Source organism: Oncorhynchus gorbuscha, linkage group LG02, assembly GCF_021184085.1.
Source record: "Oncorhynchus gorbuscha isolate QuinsamMale2020 ecotype Even-year linkage group LG02, OgorEven_v1.0, whole genome shotgun sequence".
Classification (NCBI taxonomy): Eukaryota; Metazoa; Chordata; class Actinopteri; order Salmoniformes; family Salmonidae; genus Oncorhynchus; species Oncorhynchus gorbuscha.
In genome coordinates, this window is record NC_060174.1 from 22,332,439 (window position 1) to 22,353,628 (window position 21,190).

The 21,190-nt window shown below is 43.2% G+C and overlaps 1 protein-coding gene across 1 annotated transcript in view; it reads left to right on the forward strand.

Annotated features, from left to right (window-relative positions):
- LOC123999261 (cartilage intermediate layer protein 1-like) overlaps positions 1–21,190 on the forward strand; it is a 32,794-nt gene continuing 11,604 nt past the window's right edge. Inside the window, exons 1-8 of the mRNA XM_046304852.1 lie at positions 1–476; positions 10,036–10,134; positions 11,696–11,965; positions 16,780–16,962; positions 17,764–17,919; positions 18,058–18,375; positions 18,813–18,921; positions 19,069–19,226. Of these exons, the coding sequence (XP_046160808.1) occupies positions 413–476; positions 10,036–10,134; positions 11,696–11,965; positions 16,780–16,962; positions 17,764–17,919; positions 18,058–18,375; positions 18,813–18,921; positions 19,069–19,226 (1,357 nt within the window). The 5' untranslated portion in view covers positions 1–412. The remainder of the gene's footprint in view (positions 477–10,035; positions 10,135–11,695; positions 11,966–16,779; positions 16,963–17,763; positions 17,920–18,057; positions 18,376–18,812; positions 18,922–19,068; positions 19,227–21,190) is intronic.

Genomic DNA, 21,190 nt, shown 5'->3' on the forward strand with positions numbered 1-21,190 from the left:
TTTACAATCCAGACAGAACCGATGAAATCTTACTCTGTGGAAAGTAAAAAAACACCCTTTTATTTGAGGTAATATTTCGCCCCACTCTCTCCTGCATTTTTTGGGGGGAGTGTTATGGAAGACACAGATGTGAGAGACCACTGGCCAATGGTGAGCAGAGGGGGGCTGGATTAGACTGCACTCTGGGTGTCCCTTCTTTTAAGACTCCTGTTCCCCCGTCTAATTGACAATCTTTATATGGCTGGGTTTAGGGACAGGAGCAGGTTTCCAACCACCATCATTCACACCTTTAGAGCACTCAGACTCTGTAGCCTGACATTTTGAAGAACAACACAATTTCCTCTTGACTTGATAATATAATACACGCAGAGAGAGAGAAGGAAAGCATCCAAGTGTGTGATTGTGGGACACCATGTGGGACGTTACAAAAGTGTCACTACTCCTGCCTTTCCTGGTGGCAGTGGCAGCGGCTCAAGGTATGTCAAGTTAATGTCCTCCTCAAAATGTGATGTTAGTTCAGATTCATTATTGATGTGCAAATAATTATATCACTCTGCCTTTTTTACATATCGCACAAAAAGTCATTGAAATTGTTTGTGTACTCATCAGCAGAACTCATTTTCCAGGACATTTTAGAATAGGTTCTTCGTAACACTGCCACTGTGTTTTGTATCATTGCCATTGTCTTGCATGCCATTTAACTGTAGCTGTGGTAAGCAATGTCATTACTCAAATGAGAACTTCATAATAGCCAATTCAGCCCTGAAGCCTGAACAGCTTCATCATTCTGACACATGCTGTCAATGATCCACTGCTTGTCTGTAGTAGCTCATTCTTATGGCATAAAAGTATACATTGAGTGGACAAAACATTAGGAACACCTGCTCTTTCCATGACAGACTGACCAGGTGAGTCCTGATGAAAGCTATTATTACTTATTGATGTCACTTGTTAAATCTACTTCAATCAGTGTAGATGAAGGGCAGGAGACAGGTTAAAGGTGGATTTTTAAGCCTTGAGACAATTGAGAAAAGGATTGTGTATTTGTGCCATTCAGAAGATTTACAATACATATAACACATTGAAGGTCAGTGTAGCACTCTCTCTCTGTGCGTGTGTGTTTGCATTGAAGGCACTACATGGATTAAGGTAGACCCACGCCACCATTCCACCCGTGCCTGCAGTCACCTGACTGAGAGAGAAATAAGGAGGACACGAGGGCACAAACTAAACTCACACAGCCTCAATTATCAGCCAGTAGATATGCAAATTAACTTCCCTCCCGTGGCTAATTAAAAAAGAAATACGCTTATATCTTTATGTGCTGCTGCTTTAAGCTTTACCCGCACCTAAGGTCTGACTGGCACCCAATTAAAAAGCTTATAGAAAGTGGTGCAACACTGAGTGTACAAAACATTAAGAACACCTTCTCTTTCCATGACATAGACTGACCAAGGGAATTTAGGTGAAAGCAATGTCTCTTATTGATGTCACTTGTTAAATCCACCTCAATCAGTGTAGATGAAGGGGAGGAGACAGGTTAAAGAAGGATTTTTAAGCCTCGAGACAATTGAGGCATGGATTGTGTATGTGTGCCATTCAGAGAGTGAATGGGCAAGACAAAATATTTAAGTGCCTTTGAACGGGGTATGGTAGTAAGTGCCAGGTACACCAGTTTGAGTGTAGAACTGCAACTCTGCTGGGTTTTTCACACTCAACAGTTTCCCGTGTGTATCAAGAATGGTCCACCACCCAAAGGACATCCAGCCAACTTGACAAAACTGTGGGAAGCATTGGAGTCAACATGGACCAGCATCCCTGTGGAACACTTTTGACACCTTGTAGAATCCATGCCCCGATGAATTGAGGTTGTTATGAGGGCAAAAGGGGGTGAAACTCAAAATCAGGAAGGTGTTCTTAATGTTTTGTAAACTCTGTATATAAGGAAAATAGCGACAGATCTAGCCCTTCCATTTGAACATTTTTTTATTTATTTATTAGTTACAATTACATTTTGTTTTGAGTTTTGTGCACATGTACTTTAAGAAATAGTGTCTTGGCACCAAACGGTGTATGGAACTAAAATGAAAATAAACCAATCAAATCAATCATTAGAAATACTTGCACACATCTCTGTCTTCCTGAACCTAAACTTTGCAAGGTGAGAACGTAGCCTATCCCAGTGGATGACAGTGTTGGACCAGTAGTGGTTCTTTAGTTGTGAATGGTGAGATCATACTGTAGCACCACTGGAAGTGTTACCACTAACACATGTTTCTCTGGGGGCGATTATATAATGTCTTTGTAGTGATCAGGGCCCCTCAATTTGAGGGGTGTGTGAAAGTGACAGTAAACTAGTTATTATATAGTAAGTGTGTTATAATGGATGGAATGCCTTGGGATTCTTTAAGAATTCAGTGCAAGTACTGGATAGTTTTGCCTGTTCAGGAAAATTATCACACTGACTAGGTGTTTGATAGAATGGATAGTGATGTATTCCCTCGCCAACACATTGTGGCAGACATGGGTAGTATTTGTCCCCATCTCACCTCGATACATTACCCGCCGGCTGGAGCACTCACCAAGTCAGCACTCACCAAGTCAGCACTCACCAAACAAGTAAACACAAATCCTCTATCCCACTTTCTCACCTAACTGACAGGTGAAATGACTCTCTCTGGTTTCCCCTCTCCCTGTCTCACTCTTTCCATTTACGTTTCATTTCCCCTCCTGCTCCTTCTCTATCACTTTCCATCCATCATTATCTCCATCCCTCTCAGAGTTCAGAGATTTATGATGTGTTTTCCCTATTTGAAGAGACAGCTTCTGCTCCTGGATGCTATACCGAAATGGACTATACCGAAATGGAACACTGTGACTATCAATCAAGCTAAACTAAGTCCCAGGTCTTAGTGGAGTGTTTTAAAGAGCCAGATGCCACACATGCTGCCCGTAATGAACTATAATCTCCCATACCCATACCAGTCTCGGGATAGAGGTGGAGGTGGGCCAACTGGGACCATGAAGAAGCAGTCTCAGAGCTCCAAAGTCAATGTTGTCCCTGTGCTAATTGGCTTCATTCAGAGGGACTAGCTCATTCTCCAGATGCTGGCCACAGACTGACTGGAGAGCAGTGGTCCAGCTAAACCACAATCACCACATCAGGATGTGTAGCCCATTGACTTAAATGAGAATGGGAGGGAGAAGAAAGGGATCAAAGTCCCTTGTATTCCCAGCAATCATCACGTGAAGGCCCAAATGATATGACTCCGGTTTCTCTCTGGCTCACTACCGTTTGAAGATGCGATGCCTGCGTTTGAGGATGAAAGTGCACAAACATTACTTTGAGGCACAGGACTAGGCTAATGCTCAAGAAGCAGTTGTTTCTAGAGTTCGTGTATACCCATTGCAGAAACCCAGGTGAGCACTTGCAGTGGACTTAATGTGGAAATACCATTGAGGCCAATTGTTTTTTTATAGCCTGAATGAGGAAATGCAGTGCGGTAGAAAAAAATCACATTAAGAACACAAAGCCTCTGTGTTCTTTTTTAAAATCACGCCAAATCTTGTGGTGGATTTGCATCATTAGTTTATGTCAGGGGCAAAACTGTATAATGAGGCACATATGCCTTTGACCAAGAATCAGTCAGTGGCTCCCCAACCAGCCCTGAAGCCAAGATTGATGGAGGGAGAAAGCAGAGAGAGAGAGACCATCTGATTCTTCTACCACAGCACACCTCAGCCAGATAATAGGCCAACTAAACAAAACAACTTCCACATGTCTGCAAGGCCATGGCATAAAAACTCACATGCATAAGTACACACACGCACACTTTCTGAGCAATCATTTAATGTCCATTGGTTTGATACAAACCCTTGTCTAAATAAAATGCTTTTGATTTTGAACAAATGTCTCATTATTGCTTAAATCTCAATAAGGCCAGGTGATGGATGTTTCCAGTGCTCTAACACTTCACTGCACACACATGTTATTACAATTAAGTGTGGGGCTGTGGCATGGCAAAGTTGCCTCAACACTATGTGGAGAGAGGCTCAACATTCAGCCCAGTGCTCAGCCCCGCTGTCACGGCCGTTGAAAGAAGAGGACCAAGGTGCAGCGTGGTGAGCGTATGTTGGAGCGAACCATTGAGAAAAGCTCAGCATTGCATGTAGATAGGTTTGGCTGTTAGGCTGAAGTAGCAAGGACATGCACATTAAGAGATGATATCCAGGCCATATGACACCCAGACCAGACTCTATTTTTGAAAGAATACATTAACCAAGCCCATACGTGCATTCATGACAGCTGAACATGCTGTGGTCAGCAGGATACAGGAAGAAAGATGTAGGCAAGATAACTGATGACTAACACGTAAAACATAAGCATGCAGTACATACATTATTTTTAGAACATGGAAAGAGTTCTGCCATTGTTGTAACCAAAAGCAGATACTAAGGGGGAGTAACTTTATTTACATATGTGATATGTGATGTACACAAACACTATGTATGTATAAAAGCAGAGCCAGTGCTAAGAAGCGGCGGCTATTCCGCGGACCAGCGCGGCTCTTAATAATTAAATTCTACATTGAATTCACAAAGTTCTTCTGAGAGTATTATATTTCTATAGACAGTATTATATTTCTGAAACAATTATCTACGACACTTACATATTCCTTTTATTATTATGACGCCGACAAAAACAATAAACAATCCAAAAACCAACCGTGAAGCTAAAGGCTATAGTGCCAACAAAGACAACTTCCCACAAAGAAAGGAGGGAAGAAGGGCTACCTAAGTAAGGTTCCCAATTAGAGACAACGATAGACAACTGTCCCTGATTGAGAACCATACCCGCCAAAACATAGAAATACAAAATCAAAGAAAAACTAAACGTAGAATGCCCACCAGAAAAACCACACCCTGACGAAACCAAATAGAGACATTAAAAGGCTCTCTATAGTCAGGGCGTGACACCCGTGAGCCACCACTCCATCCAAGCTGTTACATAACACAGAAAAGTGCTTTTACATTTTCTTCTTGTAAGGCTCTGGAATATTTTAAACAATATCCAGACATGCTGAAAGGCCTGTCTCAGCACAGACAGATTTAAGTTGGCAATCTGTCTAATCTGACTACTGAAGTCCTTTCTCTGGGTAACTTCAAAACTTATTTTTTCATTTTCTTCAACTTTTTATTAATATCTGTCTGCTGCCGAGTGTGCATGCAGCTCTGTCTCGGAAAACATGAGAAGGCAACAGGAGAGGAGAATGGCATTTAGAAGGGCCTGCAGTATTAATAGATGTTTTTGTCCTTATGTACCCTGTAACTTAAGCCCAGCACCACTTTATAGTGGCAAGATCCCCAGAATAAGTATCAGAGTCCTGTAGACACAACAGTGCCAGCCACACCAGGCATTGGCTCCAGAATGGCCAAAGCAGTGCAAGGGCAGAAGCAGGAAGAGAGGAGCTTGAGACAATACTGGATCTGACGTAGAAATTCTAACACCCAGTTGAGAGTTTGTCTCAATCACTAATATAACATTGCATGGTATTCAGCTTTATTACGAGAAGCTAGCCTGTATGTCTATATTAATAGAAGCTAGCCTGTATGTATATATTAATAGAAGCTAGCCTGTGTGTCTATATTAAGAGAAGCTAACGTGTGTGTCTATATTTAGAGAAGCTAGCCCGTGTGTCTATATTAAGAGAAGCTAGCCTGTGTGTCCATATTGAGAGAAGCTAGCCTGTGTGTCTATATTGAGAGAAGCTAGCCCGTGTGTCTATATTAAGAGAAGCTAGCCTGTGTGTCTATATTGAGAGAAGCTAGCCTGTGTGTCTATTTTGAGAGAAGCTAACCTGTGTGTCTATTTTGAGAGAAGCTAGCCTGTGTGTCTATATTGAGAGAAGCTAGCCAGTGTGTCTATTTTGAGAGAAGCTAACCTGTGTGTCTATATTAAGAGAAGCTAGCCTGTGTGTCTATTTTGAGAGAAGCTAACCTGTGTGTCTATATTGAGAGAAGCTAGCCTGTGTGTCTATATTAAGAGAAGCTAACCTGTGTGTCTATATTAAGAGAAGCTAGCCTGTGTGTCTATTTTGAGAGAAGCTAACCTGTGTGTCTATATTGAGAGAAGCTAGCCTGTGTGTCTATATTAAGAGAAGCTAGCCTGTGTGTCTATATTTAAGAGAAGCTAGCCTGTGTGTCTATTTTGAGAGAAGCTAACCTGTGTGTCTATATTGAGAGAAGCTAGCATGTTTGTCTATATTAAGAGAAGCTAGCCTGTGTGTCTATATTTAGAGAAGCTAACCTGTGTGTCTATATTGAGAGAAGCTAGCCTGTGTGTCTGTTTTGAGAGAAGCTAACCTGTGTGTCTATATTTAAGAGAAGCTAGCCTGTGTGTCTATTTTGAGAGAAGCTAGCCTGTGTGTCTATATTGAGAGAAGCTAGCCTGTGTGTCTATATTAAGAGAAGCTAGCCTGTGTGTCTATATTTAGAGAAGCTAACCTGTGTGTCTATATTAAGAGAAGCTAGCCTGTGTGTCTATTTTGAGAGAAGCTAACCTGTGTGTCTATATTAAGAGAAGCTAGCCTGTGTGTCTATATTGAGAGAAGCTAGCCTGTGTGTCTATTTTGATAGAAGCTAACCTGTGTGTCTATATTGATAGAAGCTAGCCTGTGTGTCTATATTAAGAGAAGCTAACCTTTGTGTCTATTTTGAGAGAAGCTAGCCTGTGTGTCTATTTTGATAGAAGCTATCCTGTGTGTCTATATTAAGAGAAGCTAGCCTGTGTGTCTATATTGAGAGAAGCTAGCCTGTGTGTCTATATTAAGAGAAGCTAGCCTGTGTGTCTATTTTGATAGAAGCTATCCTGTGTGTCTATATTGAGAGAAGCTAGCCTGTGTGTCTATATTGAGAGAAGCTAGCCTGTGTGTCTATATTGAGAGAAGCTAACCTGTGTGTCTATATTAAGGGGGAGAAAGAGGATCTGCTAATAGGCACAGAAACATACTTGGAACCATTGCTAATGTATTGGTTCCAGTACATGGAACTATACTTTGACCTCTTTCAGTATCTTATTGGTGGTGGCGAAATAGTAGAGAGGCCTCTATTAGGGAAGGTTAAACAGGAGTAAGGACCTCAAACAAAGGAGGAAATCCAGTTAAGTTTAAGTGTGTTTCCTCTAACATAACAGTATGTTTCAACATATTTTGGATAAGGTAACGCCACTGACGTACCATTAGCATGAAACAGCACATATAAAATCACTGGCTTTTTAAATTCACATATAAAGTGTTAACAAGCCACTCAAAGGAACGTTAAATAGTCAAAGTCAACTACTGGAGCCGAGGCCACTCAGGCCAGTGGACAACTGCCATAGCTGAAGTTGCAAGGCTGACGTGTTTATATTATATTAAATATGGATTCCGACATAAAAATCTTTAATGCCATTATGCACCTCATTAAATTACTCTTGTAATCTTTTAATGGTTTAGGCTTCAATATCAAACATCTTGAAGTGATAAGTGTAAGCAATGTGCCCCTGTTGGAGTATCCAAGGCTGGTAATAGTGCAGTTCTCTGTCCAGTAGATTGTTAATATGACAACGTCACTTGGAAGTGTGTCCAAGCCCGTATGGGCACACCAGCAGTGCAGAGGTTATGCAGAGAGACATTTGTTTCTATTTAGCCAGTGATTCCATCATGTCAATCAAATATTAAAACCCCTGTCTATAATCTACAGTATCAAGCCAGCTATGAAAAGCCCACCTTGCATTGAAAGATAGCCCCTTGCTTTACTGTTAAACACAGAGCTGCAGTATGTAGGCCTGCAAAGCTGAGGGCAGCGGTCAGTCTGGTTTAAGCAGACTGCAAAGACTGACCTGGAACTTACGTAATACCACTTGTAAGAGAAGACATTCACTGGGTTGAAGACCATACTAGGAAAAAATTATCCAAAGCCATAGAATTGGAAGAGAATAGTGTTGGCGTAACAAAAAAAGACCCACAGTCAGCAATAAATAGCTGGGACTGAAACTTGCCTCTGCTTTGGGTCTTTGTGACTGTGTCCATAAACTCAGCGGTGGACCTCCTAAAGTGGTAAGCGCTCTCACAGACATCCAGCTAGTCAGTCAGGCAGGCCGTGAGACAGTCCGTGGTGGGAATGGCTTTCTCAGGCCACGATGGCTTCAGGCAGGCGGTTGGGAACCAAAAGAAAGGACACACGTCTCCGCTGTCAGCCCTTTGATGCCTGACGCTGACGCATATGTGAGTGTGTGTAATATCAAAGGGCACAACTGGCTACGTTGCTGCATGGGCCATTCCAGCATAATGACAAGATCAGATGAGGAAATAGAGAGGAAAGTCAGAGAAGGGAAGAGAAGACAGATGTAGAGATGACTGATGGATCAAGGCCAAACCGTATCTGAGACGGGGATGAGGTGGAAAAGAGGGGAAAGTGAGGCATATTGGCAGCATATGCTAGACAAGTCACGACTAACGGATGGCTTACGTGAGCTGATTCCTCTCAGCTGTGTGTTTCTCAATGGGTCTCCTCAGCATCCGGGCTTTATTATTATTATGTATTACCCCCTTTTTTCTCCCCAATTTCGTGATATCCAATTGTTAGTAGCTACTATATTGTCTCATCGCTACAACTCCCGTACCGGCTCGGGAGATGAAAGTCATGCGTCCTCCGATACATAACCCAACCAAGCCGCACTGCTTCTTAACACAGCGCGCATCCAACCCGGAAGCCAGCCGCACCAATGTGTCGGAGGAAACACCGTGCACCTGTCAACCTTGGTTAGCGTGCACTGTGCCCGGCCCACCACAGGAGTCGCTGGTGCACGATGAGACAAGGATATCCCTACCGGCCAATCCCTCCCCAACCCGGACAACGCTATGCCAATTGTGCGTCGCCCCACGGGCCTCCCGGTCGCGGCCGGTTACGGCAGAGCCTGGGCGCGAACCCAGATCCTCTAGGGGCACAGCTGGCGCTGCAGTGCAGCGCCCTTAACCACTTGCTTCCTGGCTTTATTGATGGAGATGTGTTCATTTAAGGGGGGACGTTTGGGCTTTGGAGGGATCCAACAGCCAGGACTTGTTTCAAAGATGGCAGCCAGAAAACTAGCTCGAAGACACACACAGTTTCAAACACATTATCACGCCACCAGACAGAGAGTGGAGGAATGTAACCTCTGGTACGTGGCTCATTGAGAAACCATGAGGAATCATCTCTGCTTGTCCTTCCCACTTTCCCTCTCTCCATCACTCTCCCTCTCTTTCTCCCTCCAGTCCATCTCCCTTTATAGAGGCTCCATCTCATTCATTGGCTTCTGATTAGAGAGAGCGAGAGAGAGAGAGAGAGAGAGAGAGAGAGAGAGAGAGAGAGAGAGAGAGAGAGAGAGAGAGAGAGATTTTCCATATGGCCCCAGGTCCTTAATGAGACTGGACAGTGTTTCGTTGAGAAAAAACTGAACGTGCTTGGACTGTGGTGTAGTCTTCTGACTAGTGTGTGACTGTGTGTGTGTGTGTGATATCAGGTGTTCTCACACACATCTGGATGGAGCTCTTCCAGACTGATTGCTGGCATCTAGCTAGCTCGCGGGGGCGGTAAAAGAGAACCAGGCTTGTCTTTGTATTCTTGTGGCACCCAGACAAGGCCGGGGGATCTGGAAACACAGACACCCCAGCGTCAGTGCACCAAGATCGGGTGTCCCACCCCAAAACTTCTCCCTGGCCTTCAACCACAGCCCACGGAGTGAGACGTAGACATTCCTTTCACATTCACAGACACTGTCAAATTGATGAGAACATGCCGAGGACCAACTCCTCAGACAAGTAGGTCCGCAGACTCGAAAACCGGCTTTCATAAATCTGGTTCTCCCCATTGTAAAACTTGGTGGATCCATTGAGCAGAGCCCCGAGGTCACTGTTACAGTGTTACAGTGTGGTAGTGGTGCAGCGGTGCAGGTAAGGTTGGGCCCTGCTGGTCATAGTGATAGGTTGTATTCATGGTGTGGTTCTCCCCATCCAGGGCCCTTCAGGAACAGCTCTCTGCTCAGGAAGTGGAGTCAGACAGGCAGGAGCAGGAAGCTGGCCTACAACTTGCTGACTGAGCCACAGCAGACCACAGGTGAGTGAGCTCACTCCTAATACCACCTGGTTGACCTATACAACCTGAGGAGGGAAAACTCACTCAACAATGTGTCTTCTGCCTCAGACAGAGGGGTTTCCTTCCTTTGATGTACTGAAACTCACAGGCTTTACACACCCATGGCAAGTGCAGAAAATCATTTTTTACAGTTTTATTACATACTAGTAACATTTATACATACAACCCATCATATTTAGGGGTCAAGTCCATTTCCAGTCCAAGGCCAATGTTGAGACTCTATGAGCCCCACCCCCCCTTCTCCAATTCATCAACTATACCCTGTTTCTAATGTGTAATCAATGTTCAGTTCCCACTCAGCTCTCACATTCCATTATGCTTACATTCAGTCTCGCTCCTTTGAATGAGCAGTCTGGTGGAATGAGACAATGGTGTTAACCTGCCAGGATCATATCAGAGCAAACAATAGCATGGAGTCTACTTTATATTCACATGAGTGCAGTTTAATTTAAGCAACTATTCATTAAATCCAGTCCAAATTAATATGTAAGCCAACACACACATTATCCAGATACCGGAAATTAAAACTAAATACCTAATGTCATCACAGGGTTGAAAACCACTGGCTTTTAAACGAACAGAGAGACTAGAGAGAGGGGTCACTATGTCTGTTGAGAATGTCTACCGACGATAGCACACAGCACGGTGAGCACACATCTTGACAATGTCCACCAATAGATCACTTCACTTTTCTCTCAATGCCCCCCAAGGGGCTCGTTCCAATGATGAAATCTATTATTCAGAGATCCATGGTATGTTGCTAATGCAATGCAGCGCGGCTGTTTCTTCACATCTTTGTAAAAAACCTAAGAGTTGAACATGTGGCAGACAAAAGCTAGACGACATGACACTTTCCCTCCTCATCTGCCTTCTGAGTTGGCTTGGAAAGAGTTTGGTCAACGCAGGCTCCCCTGGGTGTCTCTACTCAGCAGACAATGACAGTAGCAGACTATTCTCTTAAACTGTGCAACCTTCGGCCTTGCGAGTAGCGCAGTAGTCTTAGGCACTGCGAGGCACTGCTAGCTGTGCAACTAGAGATTCTGGGTTCGAGTCCAGGCTCTGTCGCAGCCAGCCGCGACCGGAAGAAACCATGGGTTGGTGCACTATTGGCCCAGCATCATCTGGATTAGGGGAGGGTTTGGCCGGCAGGGATGTCCTTGTCCCTTCTCGCACTAACGAATCCTGTGGTCCAGGCGCAGTGCATGCTTTACACAGTCGCAAGGTGTACAATGTTTCCTCCGACACATTGGTGCGGCTGGCTTCTGGGTTAAGTGGGCATTGTTTTAAGAAGCAGTGCGGCTTGGTTGGCTTGTGTTTCGTAGGACGCACGGCCCTCGATCTTCGCCTCTCCGAGTCTGTACGGGAGTTGCAGCGATGAGACAAGACTGTAACTACTAATTGTATACCATGAAATTAGGGAGAAAAAGGAGTAAATAAAAACAAACTGTGCAACCTTACCCCCCAGTTGTGATCCATATCTCCTTGTTTATGTCTCCCTTCACCCAATCTGCATGTATGGCAGGCGTGACTGAATGGACGTCCTGGTTCAACATCGACCATCCAGGGGGGAATGGAGACTATGAGCGGTTAGAGGCCATCCAGTTCTACTACAGGGAGAGGGTGTGTGTCCGGCCGGTGGCCATGGAGGCCCGCACCACGGACTGGGTGGCAGCAGCAGAGACCGGGGAGGTGACTCACTCCAGCCTGGAGAAGGGCTTCTGGTGCATCAACAAGGAGCAGCCCTACGGACGCATCTGCTCCAACTACTACGTCCGCTTCCAGTGCCCACCAGGTACCCACAGACCATCATGCACCATAACCCATTCACATGGGTTATAAAGTAGATGTGATATAATAGCTTTGTTTTAAGGATTCTGAACCCATACTGAGTTTAGGGGATTAGCCAACTATCCATGTCACCCCTAGTTACTGTGCTGTATACTAAGTCGAAACCATCCAGTTTGATTTCTATTTGTAACTGTGCTATTTCACAGAATTTCTGAACCTATATACATTTTACAGACCACGTATGTTTTACATTGGTTATCTTGTTATTAGTCCCACCCTTCAGCTCCATTCAACCCCTCCCACACTATCCATTTTGGATTTCTATTTGGCATATATTTTCCAACTGTGCTGTGATGTTTCACAAAAGTACTGAACCTTTCTATTCTCATAGCTTCTATAGATAGAGAATTAAAGATACATTTTTGTTTCTAAAATAACAATAATATTATTGTTTGATTGCCCATGGCTTTTCAAATCACCCAGTATTGCTTTCTGCAGCGTTAGTTCTAGGCAAATGTTGCAATTATTTAGCCATTCCTGGACCTGTGACCATAAAGAGCTACATATGGACAGTACCAAAATAAATTATCTAATGACTCTGCCTCCTCAGAGCAGAGCTGGGAAGACTGTATCCCCCATATACTGTATATAACATTCTATTGGTTGCAAGAATGTTGTACAGTAATTTAAATTGATAAATTTGAAGTTTTGAATCCAACGTTGCTTTGCGTGTCACTTCATAAACCATGTGCCATGGAATGGGTACATTGAAATTCTCTTCCCAACTATTTTGCAATTTATATGGCACAGCTGTCAAGTTTTTCATCCTTAATTGAAATTGGTATATGTTTTTATTTATCACACTTTTCTTTAACCATTTATGTTCTATAATACAGGGCCGACAGACAAATTCCTTACTTTTATCCCCTTTTGCTTGTCTCTTCCATTTTGGGTAGAGCAGACATTTTCATATGTCTGTGATAGCTGCATGTCCTATTTATGATATTATTCACTAAAATTATACCTTTTTTAACATTTCATCAAAAAATACATTTTGTTTTATCAATTAGTATATTTGAGTTTAATCACAGCATTTGTTGTATTATATGTTCTGTCTTTTCAGGTGTATTATTCTGAAATTGCAACCAACTTCCTAAGGCTTTAAAAGAAAAATATGATATTTTGGAGATGATTTCCTTTTCAAACACCCGAAAGTGAGCAGTTGTAATATGAATAAAGGGAAAAAGGCAATTCTTGAACATGGGTTCAGACATTCCTACCAATTTACTAGAGAACCAGTTTGGATTTAAGTATAACTTTTGTATGACTGATCAAATCAAATCAAATTGTATTTGTCACATACACATGGTTAGCAGATGTTAATGCGAGTGTAGCGAAATGCTTGTGCTTCTAGTTCCGACAATGCAGTAATAACCAACAAGTAACCTAGCTAACAATTCCAAAACTACTACCTTATAGACACAAGTGTACGGGGATAACTGTATATGCAACTGTTCATGGAAGTCAGGAACCAATACACGCAGTCAGTCAGGAAAGCTAAGGCCAGCTTCTTCAGGCAGAAGTTTGCATCCTGTAGCTCCAACTCCAAAAAGTTCTGGGACACTGTAAAGTCCATGGAGAACAAGTGCACCTCCTCCCAGCTGCCCACTGCACTTAGGCTAGGTAACACGGTCACCACCGGTAAATCCATGCTTATCGAAAACCAACAAGCATTTCTCAACGGCTAGCCATGCCTTCCGCCTGGCTACTCCAACCTCGGCCAACAGCTCCACCCCCCCCCGCAGCTACTCGCCCAAGCCTCTCCAGGTACTCCTTTACCCAAATCCAGATAGCAGATGTTCTGAAAGAGCTGCAAAACCTGGAACCGTACAAATCAGCTGGGCTTGACAATCTGGACCCATTTCTGAAACTATCCGCCGCCATTGTCGCAACCCCTATTACCAGCCTGTTCAACCTCTCTTTCATATCGTCTGAGATCCCCAAGGATTGGAAAGCTGCCGCAGTCATCCCCCTCTTCAAAGGGGGAGACACCCTGGACCCAAACTGCTACAGACCTATATCCATCCTGCAATGCCTATCTAAGGTCTTCGAAAGCCAAGTCAACAAACAGGTCACTGACCATCTCAAATCCCACCGTACCTTCTCCGCTGTGCAACCTGGTTTCCGAGCCGGTCACGGGTGCACCTCAACCACGCTCAATGTACTAAACGATATCATAACCGCCATCAATAAAAGACAATACTGTGCAGCCGTCTTCATCGACCTTGCCAAGGCTTTCGACTCTGTCAATCACCATATTCTTATCGGCAGACTCAGTAGCCTCGGTTTTTCTGATGACTGCCTTGCCTGGTTCACCAACTACTTTGCAGACAGAGTTCAGTGTGTCAAATCGGAGGGCATGCTGTCCGGTCCTCTGGCAGTCTCTATGGGGGTGTCACAGGGTTCAATTCTCGGGCCGACTCTTTTCTCTGTATATATCAATGATGTTGCTATTGCTGCGGGCGATTCCCTGATCCACCTCTACGCAGACGACACCATTCTGTATACTTCCGGCCCGTCCTTGGACACTGTGCTATCTATACAAACGAGCTTCAATGCCATACAACACTCCTTCCGTGGCCTCCAACTGCTCTTAAACGCTAGTAAAACCAAATGCATGCTTTTCAACCGTTCGCTGCCTGCACCCGCACGCCTGACTAGCATCACCACCCTGGATGGTTCCGACCTTGAATACGTGGACATCTATAAGTACCTAGGTGTCTGGCTAGACTGTAAACTCTCCTTCCAGACTCATATCAAACATCTCCAATCGAAAAAATCAAATCTAGAGTCGGCTTTCTATTCCGCAAAAAGCCTCCTTCACTCACGCCGCCAAACTTACCCTAGTAAAACTGACTATCCTACCGATCCTCGACTTTGGCGATGTCATCTACAAAATTGCTTCCAACACTCTACTCAGCAAACTGGATGCAGTTTATCACAGTGCCATCCGTTTTGTCACTAAAGCACCTTATACCACCCACCACTGCGACCTGTATGCTCTAGTCGGCTGGCCCTCGCCCCATATTCGTTGCCAGACCCACTGGCTCCAGGTCATCTACAAGTCCATGCTAGGTAAAGCTCCGCCTTATCTCAGTTCACTGGTCACGATGGCATCACCCACCCGTAGCACGTGCTCCAGCAGGTGTATCTCACTGATCATCCCTAAAGCCAACACCTCATTTGGCCGCCTTTCGTTCCAGTTCTCTGCTGCCTGTGACTGGAACGAATTGCAAAAATCGCTGAAGTTGGAGACTTTTATCTCCCTCACCAACTTCAAACATCTGCTATCTGAGCAGCTAACCGATCGCTGCAGCTGTACATAGTCTATAAATAGCCCACCCATTGTTACCTACCTCATCCCCATACTGTTTTTATTTATTTACTTTTCTGTTCTTTTGCACACCAATATCTCTACCTGTACATGACCATCTGATCATTTATCACTCCAGTGTTAATCTGCAAAATTGTAATTATTCACCTACCTCCTCATGACTTTTGCACACAATGTATATAGACTCCCTTTTTTTCTACTGTGTTATTGATTGTTAATAGTTTACTCCATGTGTAACTCTGTGTTGGCCAGGGCGCAGTTGCACATGAGAACTTGTTCTCAACTAGCCTACCTGGTTAAATAAAGGTGAAATAAAAAAATAAAAATAAAGAATATGTACATAAAGATATATGAATGAGTGATGGTACAGAGCGGCATAGGCAAGATACAGTAGAAGGTATTGAGTACAGTATATACATATGAGATGAGTATGTAAACAAAGTGGCATAGTTAAAGTGGCTAGTGATACATAAAGATGCAGTAGATGATATAGAATACAGTATATACGTATACATATGAGATGAATAATGTAGGGTATGTAAACATTATATTAGGTAGCATTGTTTAAAGTGGCTAGTGATATATTTTACATTATTTCCCATCAATTCCCATTATAAAAGTGGCTGGAGTTGAGTTGATGCCTTTAGTGAGAGGACTAATGCTTTAATATTTAATCATTTCTGCCTTCCGAATTCATATTCGTTATATAAATAGGCCCTTTAAATTTTGTCTGACTTGCCATTCCAAATAAAATGGAATCTTTTTTGTTCATATAATTTAAAAAGCAGGTCACTGGGTGTAGGCAAATCCATAAGCAAATAGTTAAACTGTGATATGGCTAAAAAGTTCATCAGAGGGATTTTTCCACAAATAGACAGGTATTTTCCTTTCTGTGGTAGCAAGATCTTATCTATATTTGCTAACTTTCTATGAAAATGTATTGAAATGTGATCATTTCTTTCTTTTGGGATTTGTATACCGATTCTGTCCACATCCTCCCCACTAATGATCTGTTTGTCTTTTTTCAACTGTGAAAGTCCTGGACTTATTTTTTCAAATTACAAACTACGTTACTTACATAAAGATGCCGTATCTTAATTTGAGACAGTTTGCTAGAGCTAGAAAATAATCCTGCAGCAACAAGAAAGGTGAATTATGATGTGGATTATAATTAATTAACATTTTTTGTTAGGGCAAATCATATCAAGTGACATTTTAAAGTGGAAATGACAAACTTTAGAAGCCTTTTTAAACCTTGAGTACACTACAAGTTTGCATTTCCAAAAGAGTGATCAAATTAAGATCCTACATCCGTAATTCTCAGTCCAGGACTGGTATTGTAGGTCTGTGACCATTCTACCAATTCTATTTCTATGTGGATTCCATACTCACCCTTGTCACAATGTCTTGTCTTGTGTGTCCAGTTCAGGCCTACTGGATGGACTGGTCTGCCTGGGGTCCCTGCTCTGCTACAGCCTGTAATGACGTGGGCATTCAGGTCCGTCAGAGGAAGTGTATGAGCATCCAGCCCATGCCCTTGCTACTGGTTCCGCCATGCCAGGGGCCCCAGACAGAGAGGATGGAGTGTGCCACCCTGCCATGTGAAGGTATCCTCACAACACAACCTACACATAGACCTACAGTTTACATACCATGCCAATATTTAACATCAAGCCAATCATAATAATTATCATTTTACGTAATTCATTCACTACCAAGAGACTGATCAGCTGATCAGGGTCATTATTGACATGAGGACAATCACAACAGATCTGAGATGGAGCTGCAGTATGCGGCTGTTAATAAATACAGTGACTACGGCCACAGTAGAGCCAATGCTGAACCACTTAGAAAAAAGGGTCCATAGGAGAACCATTTTTGGTTCCAAGTAGAACCCTTGTGGGTTCAATGTAGAACCCTCTGTGTAAAGGGTTCTACATGGAACCAAAAGGATTCTACCTGGAACCAAAAATAGTTATTCAAAGGGTTCTCCTATGGGGACAGCTGAATAACCCTATTCCTAAGAATGTACATTAAACCATCTTCTCCACATGCCACAGTTTTGCTAACTTCTCCCTAACAGTGGCTTCTAACAATTATCTGTCACCATTGTCAACACACCTTCGATGTTCATAAAGCTCCAGGGGCTTTGGTCAGGAGGAGGCTGTGCACTGTGCACTTCCCTCTCTAACGGCCATCAGCAGCACTGTCTCCCAGAAAGAGGAGGAAACGACCTGATATGTAACAATTCTGTTACGGCACACTTTCATCAGGTGACCAGTAGCCTGGCAAAAGTCCTGTGATAATATTTTGTTACAATGCATCTTTCCTTTCACCTTTCCTTGAAGCTACAGTTATATTATATGGATCATTCATGTTTATGTCCCATGTCTCTGTGGTTTGACTAGCCAAGTGGACTCAGTGGGGTACGTGGGGAGCATGCTCAGTGACCTGCGGCAAGGGTCGCAGGATCAGAAGGAGGACCTGTGTGAGAACCTCTATAACAGTGCAGTGTGTTGGACAAGCAGCTGAAATCCAGAAATGTGGGAAATATCCATGCCCGAGTAAGTCGGAAATCTAAAGAAACATACACAATATGGCTGTAAAATCTGAATAATCATTCTAATCATGTGTAAAAGTATGCTGAATGTATTGTGTGTGGGTGTTATTGTGTATGTCTGTGTGTGTGTGTGTATCTGCAGCCAAATGTAAGCGTGAGTGTCCCGATGGCCATCCCAGTGAGGACTGTAGCCGCTGTGTGTGTGTGGGCCACATGCTCCAAGGAGAAGTACTCAGTATGACCGGTGTCCCCGTGATGGGGGCCAGGATAGCGCTGGCCAGCCGACCCAAGATCATCCGTACCCGCACTGACGCCAAAGGCCTCTTCAGGCTCCCAGGGGTCTGCTCCAGTTCCCCCAGCCAGCTCTACATCAGGAAGGAGAAGTTTGCCCCGGCCACTGCATCCACCTCCAGCAACAGCAGTGGGTCATCCTGGGTACGGGCAGTCCTAAAGTACGCAGGTGAGTTATACTAAGTTAGTAATATCAACAAATAGCCCAATGATGAAGTATGTTCTCTATGTACTTAGTACTGCTTTGAGCCAGTCAGTCTGTCATTATAACCATCCATCTACTGTAGCCAGACTAGGGTAAGGACATTTAAAACTACAATACGGACCACTGGAGGAAAGTCTGATGTAGTTGAGTCCTTTACATGCACATATACAGTGGGGCAAAAAAAAGTATTTAGTCAGCCACCAATTGTGCAAGTTCTCCCACTTAAAAAGATGAGAGAGGCCTGTCATTTTCATCATAGGTACACTTCAACGATGACAGACAAAATGAGAAGAAAAAAATCCAGAAAATCACATTTTTAATTGATTTATTTGCAAATTATGGTGGAAAATAAGTAGTCCCAGAGCCAGGTTTTTAAGGATTTGTTTCCTACTGCTTTGCAGAGAAGCCATACATTGTAAAGCACCCAGAGGACAAAGTGCGCTATGAGGGACAGCGTGTGATGTTATGCTGCAAGGCAGCAGGGGAGCCCATGCCAGACAAATACTACTGGTATGATCATGCATTCCTTTGTTAATTTGCCAGAAAATAATCTTACAAATGTTTTTGGGAAGCATGACTAGATAACACATTATATTAAACAACTTACAAAAATGACATTTTCAGTATAGGTTTTTAATGGTATGTTCTTCTCTCCAGGTATCACAATGGGACCCTATTGGACCGGAACGTGTTCAAATATGAAGAGGATCTGGTGCTGAGAGACCTGAAGCCTGAGCAGACAGGACATTACTACTGTAAAGCCAGCAGCCAGACAGGAAGCATCAAGTCCTCACAGGCATTCCTCAGCGTTATCGGTACGTATAGACCCTATCCATCAAATCCTGTACTGTACCTGTAGGAATGGACAGCATGAAAAGACACTGCAGCAAACCGAATGTCAGTGAGGAAAAAACCCTACAGAAAATCTACTGTATCTGTAACACCGAAAAAATACACCCAAGTAAAATAAGATCGTAAAATATCAAGGCCTCCAGAATCTGGCAGTAAGGTTTTATTATGTTTACATTGGTATATAGCAGCCTTTTCTAAACAGAGATTATTTACATGATTTATAATAGACTGTAAAAACCAAAATCCCACTTCTCCAGAGATCCCCTTATTGAAGTGAAATCCAAGATTGTCAATAAATCCTGTTAGTCAAACAAGTATGAGTTTCCGCATCCGTGCAGGGTAGATACACATTGTGCGTATTCCCCAGTTGCTTGTTAGCCACGATATAGATTGACAAAAAGGGGCAGCGGGGGAGTGTGCTAAAGCATTCAGCTATGGGCTTCTACAGGAGGATATGTTCTGGCTCTGAGTCACTGCAGCCTGAGAGATTTGCCCCTGTGAATAGAACAACAACACCTGGAACACCAAGGCTCTGAGTGAAGAATGATTAACCTGCTTTATGCTACCAGCCCATTGCGGTTCCCATCACTAGGGAACATTAGGCTACACTCCAGGTATTTAATAAAACATTCCATCCATATTTAAGGACCGGACTACCGTTTTTTGGGGAGGTGTACGAAGGTACGGTGAAAGCCAGTGTCACCTGTTTTCCTTTTGTTTCTTTTAGTTATTTAATTCGTTTTTTTTTATGCAGAGGGGCCAGGAAAAGACACATTGGGTAACACAGTTGAAGTCGGAAGTTTACATACACCTTAGCCAAATATATTTAAACTCAGTTTCACAATTCCTGACATTTAATCCTAGTAAAAATTATCTGTCTTCGGTCAGTTAGGATCACCATTTTATTTTAAGAATGTGACATGTTGGAATAATAGTAGGGAGAATTATTTATTTCAGCTTTAATTTCTTTCATCGCATTCCCAGTGGGTCAGAAGTTTACATACACTCAATTAGTATTTGGTAGCATTGCCTTTATATTGTTGAACCTGGGTCAAACGTTTTGGGTAGCCTTCCACAAGCTTTCACAATAAGTTGGGTGAATTTTGGCCCATTCTTCCTCACAGACCTGATGTAACTGAGTCTGGTTTGTAGGCCTCCTTGCTTGCTTTTTCAGTTCTGCCCACACATTTGTATAGGATTGAGGTCAGGGCTTTGTGGTGGCCACTCCAATACCTTGACTTTGTTGTCCTTAAGCCATTGTGCCACAACTTTGGAAGTATGCTTGGGGTCATTTTCCATTTGGAAGGCCCACTTGCAATCAAGCTTTAACTTTAACTGATGTCTTGAGATGTTGCTTCAATATATCCACATACTTTTCTTACCTCATTACGCCATCTATTTTGTGAAGTGCACCAGTCCCTCCCGCAGCAAAGATTCCTCACAACATGATGATGCCACCCCCATGCTTCCCCCTTTTCCTCCAAACATAACGATGGTCATTATGGCCAAACAGTTCTATTTTTGTTTCATCAGACCAGAGGACATTTCCCCAAAAAGTACGATCCTAATGTGCAGTTGCAAACCGTAGACTGGCTTTTTAATGGTGGTTGTGGAGCAGTGGCTTCCTTCCTTGCTGAGTGGCCTTTCAGGTTATATCGATATCGATACAGGACTTGTTTTACTGTGGATATATATAGTGGGTATATATACTTTGTATATGTTTCCTCCAGCATCTTCACAAGGTCCTTTTGCTGTTGTTCTGGGATTGATTTGCACTTTTGCACCAAAGTACGTTCATCTCTAGGAGACAGAACGCGTCTCCTTCCTAAGTGGTTTGATGGCTGCGTGGTCCCATGGTGTTTATACTTGTGTATCTATTGTTTGTACAGATGAACATGGTACCTTCAGGCATTTGGAAATTGCTCCC